Genomic DNA, 19664 nt, shown 5'->3' with positions numbered 1-19664 from the left:
CTCAGAGGCCATGGCTCACGGGCACAGCCGCTCCGCGGCATGTGGGATCCTCCTGGACCGGGGCATGAACCCGTGTCCCCTGCATCGGCAGGCGGACTCTCAACCATTGCGCCACCAGGGAAGCCCCCCTCATTTGTTTTGTTAGCAAGGTCCCCCAACGTGTAAAGTGACAAACTGAAATAGGCGGTGAAGGAAAGAGAAGAGAGTAAGAGAAATATGACCCAAAGTAAAAATCATTTCTATCTGGAGCTCACAAAAGATCTGGGTTACCGTCGGCTGCAAACTGCTGCTCTCCTGGCTGCAGGTCTTGCCGGAAGTCATTCTCCTCGTCTGAGTCATCTGGGTGATGGTGATTGTTGTCGTGGATGTTGGCATTATTCTGCGCATTATTATCATTGTCATTGTTGGAGTTCTGATTGCTAACAAGGGCCGAGGAAACCCCAATTCCTGTGCCTGCACTCAGACCAACCCGAGCACAGCCCTAAAGCAAGAAGAAACCACGTGCTTATTAATTTGGGTTAGTGTAGAACCCTGCATTTTTAATATTCCTCCATTTCATCTTTACACAGAATATTTATATGGCACTTTATGAAATACTTTCACATATTCATAAAGGACCTCATTCAAGGCCCAGAACGCTTCAAGCAAGAAAAAGCGTTATCACTTTTGATTTACAGATGATGACATGCACAATGGGAAGGGATCTGCCCAACAGTGCACGACCAGTAAGTGGTACACCTGGAACTTGAAACCCAATAATCTGTCCTCAAACCCTGAGCTTTCCCCACTATATCACACTGCTTCAACAGTGGGAATATAACCGTTAAGAACTGACAAGAGAGAACATAATTTGTTGAAACATTAAGTTTTTATTACGATGCGAGTATAAAGCTTTATGTGTTAAGCAGTTTTAAAATAACATTTTGTACAACTGGGCAACCTCAGATTTCCCCAGATATGCAACTGAACAGAAAAGGTAGCAGCAAAGTAAAACATTCCCAAAACAAAATTCCTAATCCTTACTTATATTTTGGGTTGCTAATTAGAGATTTAATCTTCCAATTAATTACTCTTGAGTAATAACTTTTGCTTTAGCTTAAATTTCCACCTTTGCTCTTACCTTCACTTTATAAACCTGATGGAGACAGCTTTGCACTTACTTTTTCCTTTCCTTTCTCTGGAAATCCCTTAATAGTCATTTACCAGAACAAGTGGCTATACATTATTATAACCTTTATGCCTTCCTTCACTGAGGCTGGCAGTAAAAAGTCCAATTATAACATTGTAAAGGCATATTATTAGGAAAAAAAATTACTTAGGTTGTTTTATTTTCTTCCTTCAGTATCAAAATAAACAAAAATGCTCTCAAATGTGACTTACTTTGGGTGGTTCACGAAACATCTGGTCCAGTGAAATAAACTCCAGGCTGGGCAACAATTCAATAAACTGGCCAAAGGAGTCCAGCTTCAAAGCATGGCAACGCACTAAGTTGATATCAACCAATCGAGTCCATCTTGAGTGGTCTATTGAAGAAACGATATGGCCAGAGAGAATGTAACTAACACTTTCTCCATTACTCATGAATTTTGCTATAGGTCACAAAGACTTTCAAATCCTTTTTCCCTGAGTAAATTTTCTTTTATTTCATGATCTCTAACACTTGATGACTCTAAACTATGATGTTTCCTTACCTAATTTCATTGTGAGAAATAGATGGCTTGGAAATCATTAACTTGAAACTAAGTCAGCCTATACTTAAATGTGATTCACTTAAAAACCTACATGCCTATTTAACGATAGGATACTAGTTAAAAGAAATGTTGGCATATTCCTTTCATAAAACAGTATGCAGCTATTAAAAGAATGAAGAAGAACTGAATATGCTTACTAATATGGAAAGCTCTCCAAAATATTCTTAGTGCAAAACACAAGCTACAGGACAATGTATACACAGTAAGGTCCTTTCGTATATGTAAATCATTTTTAAATGCTATATATGTATAGGCTGCAATATGCACAAAATAACCTGTCCAGAAGAATATACAAGAAACCGTTGATGGTGGTTACCTTTGAGAAGAGGAGACTTTTCATTTTGTACCTTTCTGTATTGTTTGATACTGTTTATCAAGTGCATGTATTACTTTTAGTTTTTAAGTGTTAACAGGAGTTCTGAGTGATGGGATTATAGGCCATTTTTTATTTTCTTCTTTATACTCTTCTGTATTTAAGAAAACAAACAAACCAAAAACCCAATAAATGTTATTTTTTAAAAGCGATCTACGCCGCATACAGCCTAAAGTTTATTTCCCAATAACTTCTTGGTGCTGCTGGGCAAGGGGTAGAACTTCTCTTCTCATGGGTGAGACATGGCCATTCTAACAAATGATCTCAGCAGAGGCCTGGGAGCCCTACAACAGGTCTGGAGATGGGTTTTGTAAGGAGCTACAGTATCCCTGTGCGGTGGCTCAGACGGCAGAAGAGACTGGTCTGCAGGTGTCAGTAAGGGGGCTTGGTTTGCTAAGAGGATGTCAAAACGAAAATTCTCTAGCTCTGAATTTATTTAAAGGCTTGTGAATTTAGGTTTTTAAGAAGGGCTTTAAAAGAAATAAATAGCATTACTCTCTCAGGGAGGGAAATAAACTCCCCTCATAAGGAAAAATACCAAGTGCAAAAGTCACACTTCTATACACAAGAGATACTGTATGGAGGGGAGATTTGAAATAGCCTAGGATTTTAAGGCAATAGAAAATTCCACAAGTTAATGTTTAATATGTCACCTAACTCAAGTTTTTAAAATACATACCCACTTTGTTGGTTCAGATGATATGCCATTTGAAGTTAATACAGAGAAAACAACCATAACATCCCAGGCAACAATTCCTAACCTAAACTTTACATGCCTGGCCCAAAGAAAAACAAATAAGTAAGGATCAGTACAACTGAATTATAACTTGGACAGTGCTAATTTCTAGGCAGAGAATTTCAGGAGTTCAAAGAGGCACTGAAAATATTTCCAACTCAGTTATCAAAGGTTCCCAGAACTTCTATGAATGATCCATATAAAATATCTACATTTTATATCAGGAATGTTAATTCATGACACACACGGAAAACAAAGATACATATTATTTTGACATTAATAAAATAGAGCCGCACTTAAGCATACAGTACCTGAGATCCAATTGTATGGGTTATGTAGATGGGGGCAATTATAAATTGCCAGATATTTGATACAGGAAAAAACTTCATTGACTGCCTTCATCCCTATATCAGTGATGATACCAGGATTTTCTACCACATCAGCCAAACCATACTTCACCAGATCTGCATTAGCCATTCTGCCTAGAAAGAGAAATTGATTTAAAAAACAAAAAAAGGTTCTTAAAGTGTCATGGAGTGTTGCCAATTCTTTACTTTAACATCCAGTATGATCAGTCTCTATGATCATCCGGCGTCATCTCTCCATCATCAGGTTCAGGTTCAGGTTCAGGTACAATTTTAGGTTAGGTATTCTGTACGAATGGTAGCCTTTATTTTGCAAAATAAAAATTTATGTTAAAAGTTAAGGGACAGCTAGTAGGAAAAGATTATTTTCAATTGTTTAGAAAAGGAAAAAAGAAGGCAAAGTCTTAAAGCAAAACTGAGGGATAAATTATATTGGTTTACATTTATGGTGAAGTTTTAGTTTAAGCTTTTAAAAAGAAAAATAAAATCTTAGAAGTGTAACTCTTTCACTCTATAAGGATAATGTTTTTGGAGTCGGGTGTGGCCATGTGTAGAGAAGAGTACACTTTGAAATTCAGATTCATTTTTAGAACCATGTATAGGTTAGTAAATATGTACCTAACCTCAGAAAGTGGACTTTTAACTCACATATACACCCAACTCTCTCTGCCCTTGGGCTTTAGTGCCTACTGTCTTGTCACAGACTAGGGAGTGGGTTTAGTAAAAGGATCCTCCATTCTAGATTATGCTACAGGAAATCACACCTTATCCCTTGCTTCCTATCATTATTCCTGCCACCTGCCTGACCTTTGCTCTACAGGATGGTCCACTTGACTATGAACAATTTGAAGGAAAATGGGACTCTGCCTAGTTAGTTTATAGTTACATTTTCAATGTCCAGCATAATGGTGGGATATTATGATATAGGAACCCAATAAATGTCTCTCATGGTCCTTGCAATCAACTGACATAAAATACAAAGAAAACACTTGCTCTGGACAAGCTGCCCTGCCCTTCAGGGCAGGGATTCATACCTTTAGCCTGGACATGTTTAAAACAACCAGTCTACTCCCAACTCTTCCAGTTTCACTTTCCATACAGTTCATGGTCTCTCTCCTAGAGTCCCTGTTTTTTGTATTTACTGGCATTTCTTGGAGATTTCACCTTAACCAATTCTTCATAATTTTTCTGAGCAATTTTCTTTAGTCTCCTGGTAAAAACTTCTTTCTTGCCCTTTGGACTTAAAATTTGCCTTCTCCCTTATGATCAGGTAGATTTTGAACTGATCCCAGGTAAGGTGTTGTCAGAATAATTGCTACAGCCTAGCATGATAAATCTATGTCTTACATTCATTCCTTTGAGACCTGTTCCTGCTCTTAGGGTCTCCTGATCATCACACTCCCTCAAAACTCTGATGACATCACCTAGGACTCAGATTGTTTCTTTCTGATTCAGCCCAGAGGTCAGCTAAAAGTAAAAGCTATCATTCACTAAATGCTTTCTAAGTGTAAGAGATTGTAATAATAAAATACCATGTTTTCTCATTTGTTAAATGGAGATAAGACTGTTTCCCACTTTTTTATTGGGTGGTTTGAACCCAAGAAATAACTTGCCCCAGGTCCCATGATTAATGAACTTCCATCTCACTCCCTCTTTCCAAAGCCCCAGCCCTAAAGACTACTGTATACTGCTTCTGGATCTGAATGAGTTTTGCACCCCTATCACCTTCACATGAATCTCTGAAATCATGAATCTATGTAAACAAAGAACCCCTAAGTATTCATCCTTGGATCACTTTTCTTATATTCCCAGTACACAGCATCTACTTTCAGCACACCCATTTCCCCAATCTGGCACTGTCACTTTTACGATAAGTGTATGGGGACAAAGATGATGTTTCTATTTATATTTTGCCAGAAACTTTGTGACAAAGAATTGCTGCAAGTTTTACCAGGAGCCACCCTAACCTCCTGGAGAGATGCTTCAAAATCTAAGTGGCTGAGAAGCAAGAGATTAAGTGAAAGAGTATAAGCAGTGACCTCTCATTCCTCTCTACATAGTCTGTTAGACACACCTGGCACCTATTTTCATACAGAGAATCCCAGACTGTCTTTGGAGTAATAGAGGAGAGTACGTATACAGGAGAAATGGATGAACTGCAACAAATATGAAGAATGGTTTATAAAAAAAAATCAAAGCTAAGAGACTATTAAATATTAAGGAGACTATGAAACAAGTTACTTTGAAAAACGAGATAATGGTAGTCAAAAGGTAAAGTGTTGGGACTTCCGTGGTGGCAGAGTGGTTAAGAATCCACCTGCCAATGCAGGGGACATGGGTTCAAGTCCTGGCCCGGGAAGATCCCACGTGCCGCGGAGTGACCAAGCCTGTGCGCCACAACTACTGAGCTGCAACTACTGAAGCCTGCATGCCTAGAGCCCGTGCTCTGCAACAAGAGAAGCCACTGCAATGAGAAGCCCACGCACTGCAACGAAGAGTAGCCCCCACTCGCCGCAACTAGAGAAAGCCCGTGCGCAGCAACAAAGACTCAACGCAGCCCCCAAAAAAGGTAAAGTGTTTTTCTATTGAAAATATGTGTTGAGGGGAAAGAAGCACTATAGGGAAATAGCTGGTTCTAAAGATAATTCTCAAAGACATTCTTTCAGTGGACCTAAATGTGGCAATCATGAAAATACAAAATTTGTCAAGTTTTTAGCTTTCGAAAAAAACAAAAAACAAGACAGTAGAAAAAAACACCAATTACCAAGCTAATAATCTTAAGTTACTATAGATAGATAGTATAGATACTATAGAAACAGAATGTTAGCAACTTCACTGAAAACCAGAAAAGCCTGATACCAAATACATTAATTTTATTTGAAATTACTATGCTAGTTTAGCATTTTAAAGCTACGTTGGTAAAAAGCTGATCTTTTCAAAGCTATATAGATTAAAAATGATTCCTGTGTTAAAAAGGCTAGAAAATAATGCTTTGATTTTTTTTAATGCTTCACCTGTATTGGTGAGAACTGCAACAAAGTAAAAACAAAACAAAAATCCCAACTATTATTGTGACATATATCAGAAATGAAAAGGGACAAAGAAGTCATATTGTTTGATCTAGACTAAAAAGAATTAAGCCTTCTTATGTTCTTCTACAATGCAAATTAGATCCAAAGAAAAAATGTCATCTGGTATGACAATGAGAGTTTAAGAAGACTTGTTACAAATTACATGGGTAAGAAACTAATTCTTGCAAAAATAAAAACATGCTGAAGGTGTAAATGTTTTTGCATGTCTGACTAATGTCACGTGGAAAAAAAGTTTGAATAATGAATTGACATGCATTCAAACCCAAAGGAATGAGTTCCCAATTGTAAATACATTCCAGAAAATGCTGTGAACAAGCCTTCCAACAGCAATCATCATTAAACGAATACTGACCATTATGTGCTCACACTATCTGGAAAATCCAGAACCCCCAGTGGGCTTATTACAGAAATGAAGAGCATGGGCAGGGAATGGGACCTCATCAGAGAGGACCATCAAAAGCTTCAAGAAGTGTGGCAGATCAAATTCAACAAATGGAACCAGGGATGACATTCTGTGAAAAAAATGAAGCAGAATGGGAAAGAAACTTGGGGAGCAAAGGGGAGACAATATCAAATGTAAATAAGGATCTTTTTTTGGGTAGACAATCACTACACTTTCTATAATATGCTAAAATCAGAGGCAATATAGAAAGAAAAAAATCACTGACACTTCAAGTTTAAATTTTTTAAGAAGTGAGAGCACCTAAGATTTTAAGCTGTTTTATATTCAAGAAAATAACGGCACATCCCAATTCAGAGTTCACTTTGTCAAGTAAGTTCCTGACAACAATTTTAGGGATTAAATGAGATGATTCTTACTCTGCAGCAAAAACTCATCTACATATCCCAGATGAAGGGTTTCAAACTGGGGGAACTCCAACTCTGCCATCTTCAGGGCAGAAAAGACGCCATCTTTGGTTAGGGAAGGCTGGATCCGAACTTCATGTAACCTATGAACAAAGAGATACATATAAAAGTAAAATGAAAGCCATCAGAATCAAAGGTACTTCCTAATGTAAGGCTCTGAAAGAAGTTTATCTTACTGAAGTGTCAAATGCAAACAACTTTCCCCCCTCCACTAAAAAATATCAGATGTTTCCTTTAAAAGGGTATTTTATAAAGTGCGGACACGCCTTACGTGTACACTGAAGTTACAGTAAATAATAATGAGTTACACTGTTATAATCTTATATCCTTTCTGGTACTTTCTTAAACCTGATTAAGTCAAGGCAAGAATCTGCATTTCTTTAATATCTTTTTTAGGCTAGTATTAAGTCCCATTTAAACAAAGAGTATAGTTCTATAGTAAGTAACAATACTTACTCACTTAAACTTAGAGTTTTGTTGTATTTATATTCTGAATATTCTACTGATGGAAAGTAAGAGTTTTGTTTTTTAATAAATTGAAAAATGGTTAATTCAATTTAAGTATTATAAAAGTAAAAGTAGAGGTAGACTTTTGATATGTAGGAAATAATAAACATGGCATAAAGTGATGTGAAAATAGGTTAAAAATATAAAGATGTTAAAGGTCAGGACTCTGAAAAAGCTGACTTACAACACTGATTTCTGAATAGCAAATATTATCACCAACTAACTAAAACAACTGGGAAAACCATCTGGAGGTTAAAACAATGGCTCCTGAGCCGGCTGCTGACACCAAAGCATCAATGCTGACTTCTGTTGGAGTCTCAGGCACTTCCAGATAATTGACTGCTTTTCTCTGATGAGACCACGCCCATTCAAAGCTTGCTAGGTCTGGAGTGCAGCTCAGTTGGTCATCAGTTGTAACAGAAGACTCCCACTAAGTGATAACCTACTGCTATTTAAACAACTCCTTTGTATTTTAAATCTGAAAAAGGCATGCTCAAACTTCAAACACATATTCCCACCAATTTTTATAAAACAGGAAAAAACATAATTCTAAGACAAAAGAAACAATGGGAAGAGGAAACATACCTACGGGCAGCAGTGATGATGAGGTAACCAAGATCTACTTCAAGTGCATTTTTGCAAGCTCCCAAAACAATAGTGTGCAAATTTCTAAAACCACCTAGTTAAAGGAACAAAAACAATAATTTTTCCATTTGACCACAGCACTGTCAGTAAAGCATTTCTACATACTTTAGATGATAACTGTTTAGGCGTAATCATTTTAGTGCTTGTATATCACATTGTGGTTTTAATTTGCATTTCCCTAATGATTAGTGAAATTTATCCTGTTTTCATGTTTACTGGCCATTTAGATATCCTCTTTTGTGAAATTTTTTCTATTCAAAATGTTTTCCCATTTTTCCTATTGTGTTTTCTGACTTTTTCTTACTAATTTTAGTTCTTTATGGATACAAGTCCTTTGTCAGCTGTATTGCAAATAGCTTCTCCCACTCTATAGCTTGGCTTTTTACTCTCTTACTCATGCCTTTTGATGAACAAAAAAATCGTTAGCACAGTTTACCAATTTTTTTCTTTATGCTAAGTGTTCTTTGGTATACTATTTAAGAAATCTTTGACTACCAGAGGTCAAGAAGACGTTCTCCTGAGTTTTCTTTTAAAAACTGTATTTTTTACATTTGGATCTATGAATCATCTGGAATTAACTATTGTGTGAGGTATGCTGGCTCCTTAAGTAAAATATAAGGTGGAGTCATTCTTAAACACTTATTAGGGAAGAAAAGTCTCTGCTGCTCTTTTAGGCCCTTTATGCAAACTCTTAGCTTTTGGTACCTCTCTCCAGGTCTTCTAATGAATGACTGCACTGTGGTCTTCTTTTCCTTTCATTTTTTAAATTTATTTTTTACTTTTTATTTTTACAAGAGGTAAATAAACTGACACCAAGCATTCTTTTCCTTTCTGATTTTACCCTGTTAGCTAGAGCCATGGAATAAAAATTACACTGTTGGGCTTCCCTGGCAGCGCAGTGGTTGAGAGTCCACCTGCCGATGCAGGGGACACGGGTTCGTGACCCGGTCTGGGAGGATCCCACATGCCGTGGAGCGGCTGGGCCCGTGGGCCATGGCCACTGAGCCTGTGCCTCCGGAGCCTGTGCTCCGCAACGGGAGAGGCCACAACAGTGAGAGGCCCACGTACCGCAAAAAAAAAAAAAAAATTATGCTGTTGATCTTGAGGAAGTCTCCATCCCCTTCACACAATCTAATGAAGTGCACTTGTACCAGACTTGATTAACTGACAAAATGCTAAAAATGTACTTACTCATATTTTAACAGTATTAATGAGAATGTCTATTTGTTACCAATGGTACTAGATAATTTTTCATTTGTATTTTGGATATTCACAGTTACATTTTCTGATCCCAACTATTAATTATCTATATAGCTAAACTTCTTGGTCTTTTTGTTGCAGTGAGGAGATAATTAACGTGGAGCACGTTATGCTACATATGATCATTTAAAATATAATTATGGGAGCTAGAAAGTAAAATCTTTTTTTCTTTTAAAAGCCAACATCTGATGGATCGACCTAATATCCAACTGTTAAACATGAAAACATTTTATATACTATAAGTATTAAGCAAATGTTAGATTAACATTACTAATGCCTAAGTTCTTTTGTAGAACTAAGTTGTCTAAGTCAAAAAACATCTCTTCCCAGCAAAAGGCACTAGGATATCTCTGTTAACATCTCTCAGAAAGAGTCCAAATATAACATGAGTTATTAACTAAGCAATAAGTATTAACAAGCCAGAAAACATGCCTTATCACTCTACTATTTTGAGATGGTTTAACACTGCATAAAAAGGAAATGAATACTGGCCACACTCATGGTTACTTATTCTTCACTAAATACATCAGACAGAAAATACAATTACTAACAAGCATTTTCTTTTATAAAGACTCAGAAGAGAAGCTAAATAAAAGCTTACTAAATTTTAAACTGATTTTTTAAAATATTTAGTAACTAAAGGAAAATGAATACCTGATCTCCAACTGTCTTCAACTACATGTTGGATAAGACCTCCAAGGAAAGGAACTCGAACCATTTCCAAATGTTCCAAGTTGCGGGCAGAGGCTAAGCCTGTTACTAAAGGGACATATTTCAAGGAGTTTGTGGGTCCTGGAGAAAGACAATTTCAATGGAACAATGTAAATTATAAAGATGATTTTTCAAATCAGCAACTGAAATGAATAACTTATAAATTCTATGTCTGAAAATGACAGCCAAGTGGCTGGCTCTCTGCGATTTATACCTCTCATTGGAAAGAGTATTAGTCTGTTAACCACATACTTATTCAGCATAAGGATTTTTCAGTAACGTTGGAGATTTAGTATTTTTTGTAAATTCCCTGAAGTTTCAATAGTTTTGAGCTCAAAATAAATAAGGGGAAAAGGCAAGTTGAAAATTTGATCCTTCACTCTAACAAACAGCTCAATGACTTAAACATCTCTCTATGTGACCAGTGTTATATTAGGTGTTATGGAAGATTACAAAAGATAGGATCCTATCCATCAAAGAGCTTGCAACTGACGCAAACATAAAACTAACATGAATAATTATAAAAAAGATAAAAAGGCAGAACATATCAGGTACAAAAATAAGATCCGATATACTACATAAAAAAGAAAAAAGAAAGTTTGAAGAACAAAACTTAAAAAATGTATACAAGTGAAGAGGAAGAAGGAAGTGTAAACCGCAGGCCAAGGAAACAATAATACGGAAAAACACTCAGGCGAAAGCTGGTATGGCTGTTTGGGAACAGTGAGTAGGCAGGCCTGACAATAAAAGGAGTACCTTAGAAAGGAGTCTGAAATAAGGATATCAAGAGGGGCCCTGGGTATTATGAATTCTGAAGCAGAACAGTTCCCACTTGACACACTAGGGCAACAGAAGTACTGAAGGTTTCAGAACAGAAAAGTAGTATCATAAAAGCAGTGTTTTATGCTTTAAGGTAGATTAGGTCAGACAACTATTTACATGCAGAATGATCAGGAGGCCAGAGACAAAGAAAGTAAAAAAAATTTATTAAAACAATCCTATAAAAAAAAAATCCTATAAGAAATATGTAGAGACATTTTGACACCTTATTTTTTCTGCTAAGGGTCAAAGAAAAATCATATGTCTACTGTCTTTAAAACAAAAAGTACATTTACCTTCATAAGGTAAGCTACAGACATAAACAGTAATAGCATAATATAATTTCACTTACAAATGTAGCTATGGAGTTTGCTTTAGGACATTTTTAGAATAGTATGTGTATAATTCCACCACAACTATGTACCCTTACCTGCACAGTTCCTCATGACAAAAGTTCGTAAGCTGATGCAAAGAAAATCTTTGAATGGCTGTGGTTTAGTGAGTCTTACCCACTTCATGTAAAGGTGCCTTAGCATTGGGATACAAGGAATTTCAGGAACATTCACCCCTAAAGCATATATACAAAAAAATAAAAAACAAGAAAACCACTAAAAGACTGTATTCTGTGGGTAAGTTCAATAATCTATTTTTCAAGTTAACAATATATCCTTCCTGTATATTTTCATCAGAACAAATTACCTAATTAACACGTAGGAAGATAAGCTTATTTAAAACAGGCTTGTAAAGAACAGTTTAAGAAAACAATAAACAGACTATTATTTCTTTAGAAAAGGCATATGGGAAGATGGGATTTAAAAAGTACTTCTACATTTTATACACACAAGTTTTTCTTGCAACCCTAACTCTTCCAGAGTTACTAGGAATCATACCTGCAGAGGACCATTTCTGGAAGAAAGGTGTTGTAGAGTGGGAGGATAAGTCAGGAGATATGGAAGGAGACAGAGCATGGGTAACTTGAAAATTCTTATGGTACGAAGCAGTTTGAGGAACCTGTCCAAGAGTCTAAACACTGTAGACTAGGGAACAGCCAAGAAGTGACACAATTCTCGGAGAGAAATACAAGGATCCAGGGTGATGGCATTTAAAAAGCAGTAGCTGGCAAAACCAGTTTAATATAACTTTTAACCTTGAGTCAGTAGAAGCCCTGCTAGCAATAGCAACTAGAGAAAGCAAAATTGGGAGTACTTAAATTGTTGGTTCTTTGAAAGCTAAATTCTGCAGAATGCTCCTACTGTAAGGATTACTCCTTAACCTGGTCCACGCAAAAAAACATAGTTGGCTTTAGTACTGAACTATGCATAAACACTGTACTAACTGAGGATTAGTCCAAAGGAAGAAAAGCAGAAGAAGTGAGGTACAGATTAGGACTCAAGATGCAAAACTCACAAAGGTACATTTAGCATCTACCATGATGGTGGTCGCTCCGACTAGGGAAGCCAAGGGTAGCAAGGGTGAGACAGATCCAGACAAGACAGTTATATTCTATGCCCAATCCACATTTTACCCCAAATCCATTCTATAAACAAAAAAGAAACAAAAAACAAAAACACAAAAACCCCAACAACTTTCAAAACTACCCAAACTGCCTATCAAAACGGGATCAGATTGGTTGTGAAATAGTAGTTCTCTCACCTACCTGTCTGCCGCCAACCCCCCACTCCCTGGGGCCCTTTAATGGGAAATCTAAAATTGTATACAAGTCTCACAAGCATTTCTTTTACCATCATCAATCAGCAAAGCCGTTTCTAAAATCCTCATTGTTCCCTTTCAGTGAATATTCAGTTGTATGGCATTGCAAGGAGTCACAAGCAACCCAAGAAACATGTACTTACCAACTAAATGTAAAGTTTGGATTTTGGCTCCTACAGGAATTTTCAGTTTATTTTCAGGAGGAATTGGAAATGCTCCATTACGATTACGAAACTTCCCCAAAATATGAACATGTGGCATGTATGTCCAAATAGATTCTACCAATTCCAAATGAGAAGTTTCCACACCCTACAGAATAATGCCAAAGCAAACACAAGAAAGGCTTTTAATTTAGCATCTAAAGCTTCTATTTCTGTATCATAAGATGCTACGCATGCAGTGGAACTTAAAAGTTCGTTGTGGATGAAATTTTCATGTGACTGAACATGTTCTATCATTCTTTTAATTTAATATTTCATCAATTAGTTGATGTCAAATGTTCAACCAGGTGCACTCACCACTAAGTTCGGGCATGCCTGCAAAGCTTCCAGAACTCCTGGAATGCTAAAAGCCTCATGGCCCCGTACCCTTCGCCTCTCAAGGTATCTAGGGTGAAGGCCATATAGCTGTTCAACATCTGGCATCTTCTTCAATAGTGTCAGAAAACTGGAATCTGTGAAGCCTAAGAAGTTCACAAGTATTTAGAGCCAAGTTCATCTTTCTGTTGGTCAAAATTTATAGGCACTTGTAATTTTTATCAAAAGTTAAAACAACAACAAAAAAGATTTCCTTTTTAAATTTTCATAAGGCTAACACTACAGCTGAACAAATGGTTAAACAGAAAATATTTCCCTTAGTAACAGAGGAAATGTGTCAGGAACACCACTTATTCTGAGTTGATACTTTACAGCTGAAACTTTTAATTTACTATTTTCTTTTTTGTTGTTGCTCCTGCTTTTAAGGCACATACATCTTCAACTAAGAACAACACACTTTTAAACCAGATGACTTGGACCTACTTGACTGATGTGAGAGGACGGACAACCTTTCTGGCCACCACCTTCCTCCCCCAAAGGTACTCCCTGGTCCATAAAACCTCTAGGCTCTATAGAGGTCACAACTAAAAAAATAAGTAAGATAGGATCCCCATCTTCAGGAAGCTCACAGTTCTAACCCAAATCCCATCTCAAACTGCGTTCTCTTAGTTACCCATTTCCCAATAATTACTTTATCCTGTGTTTAACTATCATTCCCAGGACATTTTAGACAACTCATTCTTTTGAAAAAGACGGATGCAAGTTAGCTAAGAGAGCATAAGCAATCCAAACTACGAGGATGCTGAACTGACAGAAAACTATTTATCTGAGAGGCCAGCTGTGCTCCACAGTGGGAAACAACCAGATGGGAGGAGAAAGATACAGGTTACTTCCACAGTACAAGTTGCTGGTGCGGTAAGTAAGGAGATAAGTCTCATACTGATGATACTTTATTATCTTACTTTTTGTTTTTAATAGAGGCCACCAGAAAGCTAACTGTCTACTCACTAATGATAAATAAAAATATTAATTTTCAAGAATAAAAATGAAGTCCCAAACCATTAAGTGTTACTACAGTTTTCAAAAGTTGTTCTGCTTGTACAGGGCTAGTCTAGATGCTATGTTAGCTTCAGATTCACAAAAAAATGAAGAGTAAGAAGGGACCTCAAGAGATTACCTGGTCTCTCTAATTATAATAACAGTTCTTATTATTGTCTTATACAGTAACTCTACTAAACGATTCAATGTGTTAATCATTTTACATATCTACTCTCACAACCCAATGAAAAGGTTTATCACCCTATTTAAAAATGTAAAAAATGAATGTGACCTTTGCCAATGTCTATCCTCTCTTGTTGTACATTACACGTTGCCTCTCTCCACCTTCTTTACAGAGATGGTGTGAGAGTCCAAGGAGATCATATATGTAAACCAAAAAGTGCTATATAAAAACCTTATTTAGCATTATTATATAGAGAATCAGGGTATAAACTCCAGAGACCAGACCAAGGTGGCATTAGCAAAGCAGGGTTAGTAAGACCTTATTCTAGGCCATAGAGACTTTGCTTTGACTCTCTTTTATATTTGTTGCAGTGATGGGAAGTCTTGGGCTCACAGGTATTTATCACAGTCTAAAAGAAGCCAGCAATGTGCAGACAAATTCTTCTCTAATTTGATACGGGGCAGAGATTTTAATTGTAAGATTGCACCACATGGGAGCTCTGCTATCCTATCTCTTTATGTAGTGCATTAAACCCCATGTCCATATTTCCTACTGGCCTAACCTCCGTTAAAGAAAATCTAATAAAAGAAATGACAGTCCTTTTCACATTGCCCTGATTTTTTCTTTCCTGCTGTCTCTGCAATATGATGAATGCTTTTCCCTTACGATAGTTTCTTGAAAGTATTTGAAGACAAATGTGCTTGCTTCCCATCAAGCTGTGTTCTAGCCTCAAGTCTCTGCAATGTTCTTCACAAAAAGATATAGTGATAACTCCGGCCAACTGATAAGAGTTATCAGTTGACTGATGACCCTCTTGAAAGCTTATGCAGCACCCCAAACTGTACAATATCTCAGTATTTCAGAGGCAGTCTGTTCTGTTCCACACAATAGAACAGAAGAAGACAATTATCTCCTCAGCCCTTCACTTCTATTAAGGACCCCTCCCCTTTGCCCAGCACCACAGCTTAATCACATTTTCAAAATATCAGGATCTGAATATTGTTGATGAAAGGTAGTTTAAAAAGATATTCAAAATTGCTAAACAACATTAACTAAAGCAGAATAATTAATAGATTGGTGTTAACTGAAAAGAAGCCTGATTAGCCCTTAATATTATTTCTCCCCTTTGAGGTGTGCTCTGCTTAACTAAAGTTATGAACTTTCTTTTCTGGTGGTCTCCTTACCTGAGGTCCATTTGTTGTGGTTAGGGTACTAACTTTGAGTTCTTCACACGCAAGGCCAATGCATTATTTGAGAAATCTCCAAGACCTAGCACAGGCCTTTTAAAAGTGCTAAAGAAATGAAAGTTCCAGAAGTGCAATTTCTGTGACCTACAACTAGAGCAGCTTTACAAAAATTGATAAATATCTGTTTAACCAGAGGGTGCATGAAAATCTGCATCATGGAAGAAAGGACACTTTGTCAAATGTGATAGACATATACTTAGCTAATCAAAGTCTCAATATGTATTTTCCAATCATATATTTGTGGAATAGACTGATGTAGTTTCTTAAGGAGTAGGAAATGAAAACAGACCACTAAAACAGTAAAGCCTCAGGCAAAACTCGTTTCATCAACCTAAACTAACCTAAAAAATTTAGATAAAATCCTGCCTCCCTACCTACAAGGTGCCTAGATTGCCTATCCCAAAGTAACAAGTAGCTTTTCATGGGAACGTTATTAGTAGTTTCCAGTGGGGCTCCACTGTACATTACAGGCTAAATTTACTTACCACTCGGCATGTATTCCCACCATCGCCCTGCACAAAGATCCACTACCCTCACAACTCTCAGATATAGGGTGACTGCTTCCTTTAGCTTCCGGGAAAGACATTCCATACACATGATATCCTGCAGAGGGAGGTACCTTTGTAAGAGAAAGAAACTCATATTTATCAAGTGGGTAAGTACTTCATCTCACTGACAGGTTACTTTTTCCTTCCTCCATTCTCCTGCCCCTCAAATAAAATAAGACTGTAGTAATATTCACCGAGTTTTAAGATTAACATGCATACATACCTTTTTACTAAAAAAAAAAAAAAAATCAGCAAATACTCAAGCATCCAAATAAAGTGTGGAGCTCCCTCCACAGAGCATGTGATAAATCCTGCCTTTTTCCTTTTGATTTTAAGGACAAAGAAAATCTCAAAAAAAAAAAAAAAAAGGAAGGATAAAAAAATCTCAGTACATTTCAAGGTATAGTGATAAGGGAATGTACAAAAGATCAGCGAACTGATCAATTTGAACAAATATGTATACTAAGTTTATAGTGTACATTTTCCCCTAGATCTTTTACCTTTTAATCACATACTCTAATAAAAGTATTGCATAAGCATTAAGTGAAAAACACTCATCTGAATTACAATTTCCTTTTTTCCGACCTCCCCTGTTATCTCTTCCTTCATGAAGCTTTTCAACTAACCTCTACTTTTGTTGTTTCCAGTAATACCGATATATATATCTCTCTCTCAACAGACCTAGGTTAATTAAAAAAAAAAAAAAAAAGGCAAAAGCTACCCTTTATTGAGCTGGTATTGTGTCACAGACACTGTACTACAGTCACTGTTTCACAACTTTTACAAGCTAGGTTCTTTTCCTGTTTGCAACACAGCCCTCCCCCAATCCTTTTTCTTCCCTTCTCTGTTCTGCTGTGTTCACCACCCCTCTGACTATGAGGTGACTTTGGCCAACGGAAGGCAGGGCAAAGGCTTTCTGCTATTGCTAGTCCCCTAGCTGAATGAATCTTCAGCATCTCTTCCTGTTCCCTTAACCCTACCTACACCTCTCTGAATGATCCCTTCATTAAGTTATCTTCAAATTCCAGCCGAGGGTATCTTGTTTCCTGATACAACTCTCATTGATATAGTAGGTGCTATTGTTACTCCACTTTACAAGTGGTGAAATTGGCTCAGAAAAGTTAACCAGAAAAAAGTCAACAGCTAAATAATTTGAGAGAGGAAGAGCAAGGATGTCAACAGTTGGGTCTATTTCCTAAAAATTAAGCTAATTCTAAAGGAAAGTCCAGGTATACCTGCTGAATATTTCTCTGCTCTATTTTTTTTCTACCTCTGGCCCCTCTGCATTCTCTTTTATAACTATTTAAATAAAGAGAATAAAATAAAGTCAAATTCTCTACCAAAAAAGCATTATTGCCAACTTAATTTACAGTTTCCATAACTTAGATATGAGGATACTTTTCAGAAACTATATAACTATACACTTTATAAACAATGAAAAACTGAATTTGTTTTCTAAATCAAGTTTTGCCACTAAAACTTTTTTCCACAAATCACTGATTTTTATCCAAAGTATTTGCCTGAGTTAATATTACACTCCCTTGAAATACAAACATCAGTAATCTTATGGAGATTATCTTATATTTGCCCTCAGAAAAAGAATGTATTTTTACTCCACATACATAGTCAAAAAGCTGGAGTTCAAAAGGCAGATCAAACATATTTTCAAAAAGATGTGTTTAACATGGCAGGTACAGCAAAGATTAAGTTTCTTTTAAGGAAGCCATGGTTTTTCTTGTTTCATGAAAACATGCTAAATGGTTATTACAGGACTACAAAATGAGTCCTCAGATAAAAACTTTAGAAGCCTAAAAATAAATGTTTATTTTTAGAATACCATATTCAAGTACTCAGCTTAGTTCACAGTTCTCCTTACATTCTGCCAGTTTGCTGCATGTTTTTTTCATTATAACCAGGGTAACGTCCTTCTATTTGATTCCACTCCTTCTACTGTTATATTCTGTTTGAACCGCAAAATCGAATCCACTCTCAATTTAAAATATGATCAAATTTGTTCATAATATGCCCTACCATTAGTCAACAAACATCTAACACACATCCCTAGAAACAAGTTTACCTATGCTTTCCTCTAGTATTTTAATAGCTTCATTGTTTAATTCACTGATACATTTAGAATATAGTTGTCAGATATGAGAGAGAGAACATGCTTTTATTATTTTCTTCAAATGTTTTTCGGTTGTGACATCATCACTGAATAATCCACTCAGCTTTTCCTCACTGATGTGAATACCAAGTTTATCATAAACTAGATCCCCACGTATATTTGAATCTACATATGGAGCCTATATATGGAGTTTGTTTTACCCAACTGTCTGGCTATCTTCTCCCGTACCAAATCTTTAATTATTGTGTATTTTAGAATACATTTGAACATCTAGTAGGGTTAGACTCTTTTTCTGAAAAATTTTGGCTACAGAATTTTTCCTGCCAGATGAACTTTAGTATTATCCTGTTATGTTAAAAAAAGAAGTCTATTAGTTTAATTGGGCCTTCTATTCCCAGATAGAACTGAACAAAAACTATACTGTGTCACATAATAACAAACTGCAGAAGATAAAGACTAATACAAATTTATACTGGAAAAGAAAAATAAAGTGCCCATAGTTCCCTAAAATAACTCTGCTATCACGATTTTAAAACTTCTTAATCTGCAAATATTCAATAATTTTTTAAAAATTCAAAACTTTTCTAGGAACTTCAAATATGGAAATCTCCCCTAGGTAAATAATCTAAAATAATGGAAAATTCAGATGCTTAAATTAGTTGCATTATGTAAGAGAAAAATTAGAAACAACAGAGACAAAAGAATACAAGAAAAGGTAATTATCATTCATAGTCAGTGGAATAGAAAGCAGTGACTAAAATTATAATTATGAAGACCATGCAGCAATATGAAAAAAGGCAAATACAATATAACCATTAACACTTACCAAGTGTTTATGCCATGCAGTGTATTGAGTGCTTTAAAAGCATTATCTCATTGAATCCTTATAATAACATCTTTATATCTATCACTGGTCCAGAGATAGTAAATGAGAGACTCAGGATCAAACTCTGGTCTCTCATTCCAGAGACAAAGTATATTAGGATGCATTTATTTGAGTGGATAATGAAAGAAGAGAGCAGGAGAAACTATAATGAAAGGGTTTCATTGGTTGTTTTTTTGGTTTTGTCTCTGGTTTCTTTAACAATTGTTATAATACAGTTTAGATAAAAATATAATTTTAGGGCTTCCCTGGTGGCGCAGTGGTTGA

The 19664-nt window shown here is 36.3% G+C and overlaps 1 protein-coding gene across 4 annotated transcripts in view; it reads right to left on the bottom strand.

Annotated features, from left to right (window-relative positions):
• The window catches only part of FBXO38 (F-box protein 38), a 52372-nt gene that overhangs the window by 24703 nt on the left and 8005 nt on the right, over positions 1-19664 (bottom strand). For all 4 annotated transcript variants that reach the window (XM_060143926.1, XM_060143925.1, XM_060143928.1 and 1 more), the window contains exons 3-12: positions 16327-16460; positions 13355-13518; positions 12980-13145; positions 11557-11694; positions 10251-10388; positions 8277-8370; positions 7137-7267; positions 3172-3342; positions 1381-1523; positions 271-481 (exon numbers count right to left, since the gene is read on the bottom strand). In XM_060143926.1, coding sequence (XP_059999909.1) covers positions 271-481; positions 1381-1523; positions 3172-3342; positions 7137-7267; positions 8277-8370; positions 10251-10388; positions 11557-11694; positions 12980-13145; positions 13355-13518; positions 16327-16460 — 1490 coding nt within the window. The remainder of the gene's footprint in view (positions 1-270; positions 482-1380; positions 1524-3171; positions 3343-7136; positions 7268-8276; positions 8371-10250; positions 10389-11556; positions 11695-12979; positions 13146-13354; positions 13519-16326; positions 16461-19664) is intronic.

Source organism: Lagenorhynchus albirostris, chromosome 3 (assembly GCF_949774975.1).
Source record: "Lagenorhynchus albirostris chromosome 3, mLagAlb1.1, whole genome shotgun sequence".
Lineage (NCBI taxonomy): Eukaryota > Metazoa > Chordata > Mammalia > Artiodactyla > Delphinidae > Lagenorhynchus > Lagenorhynchus albirostris.
Note: the sequence above shows the minus strand (reverse complement) of the source record. Positions and strands in the feature narration are given on the sequence as shown.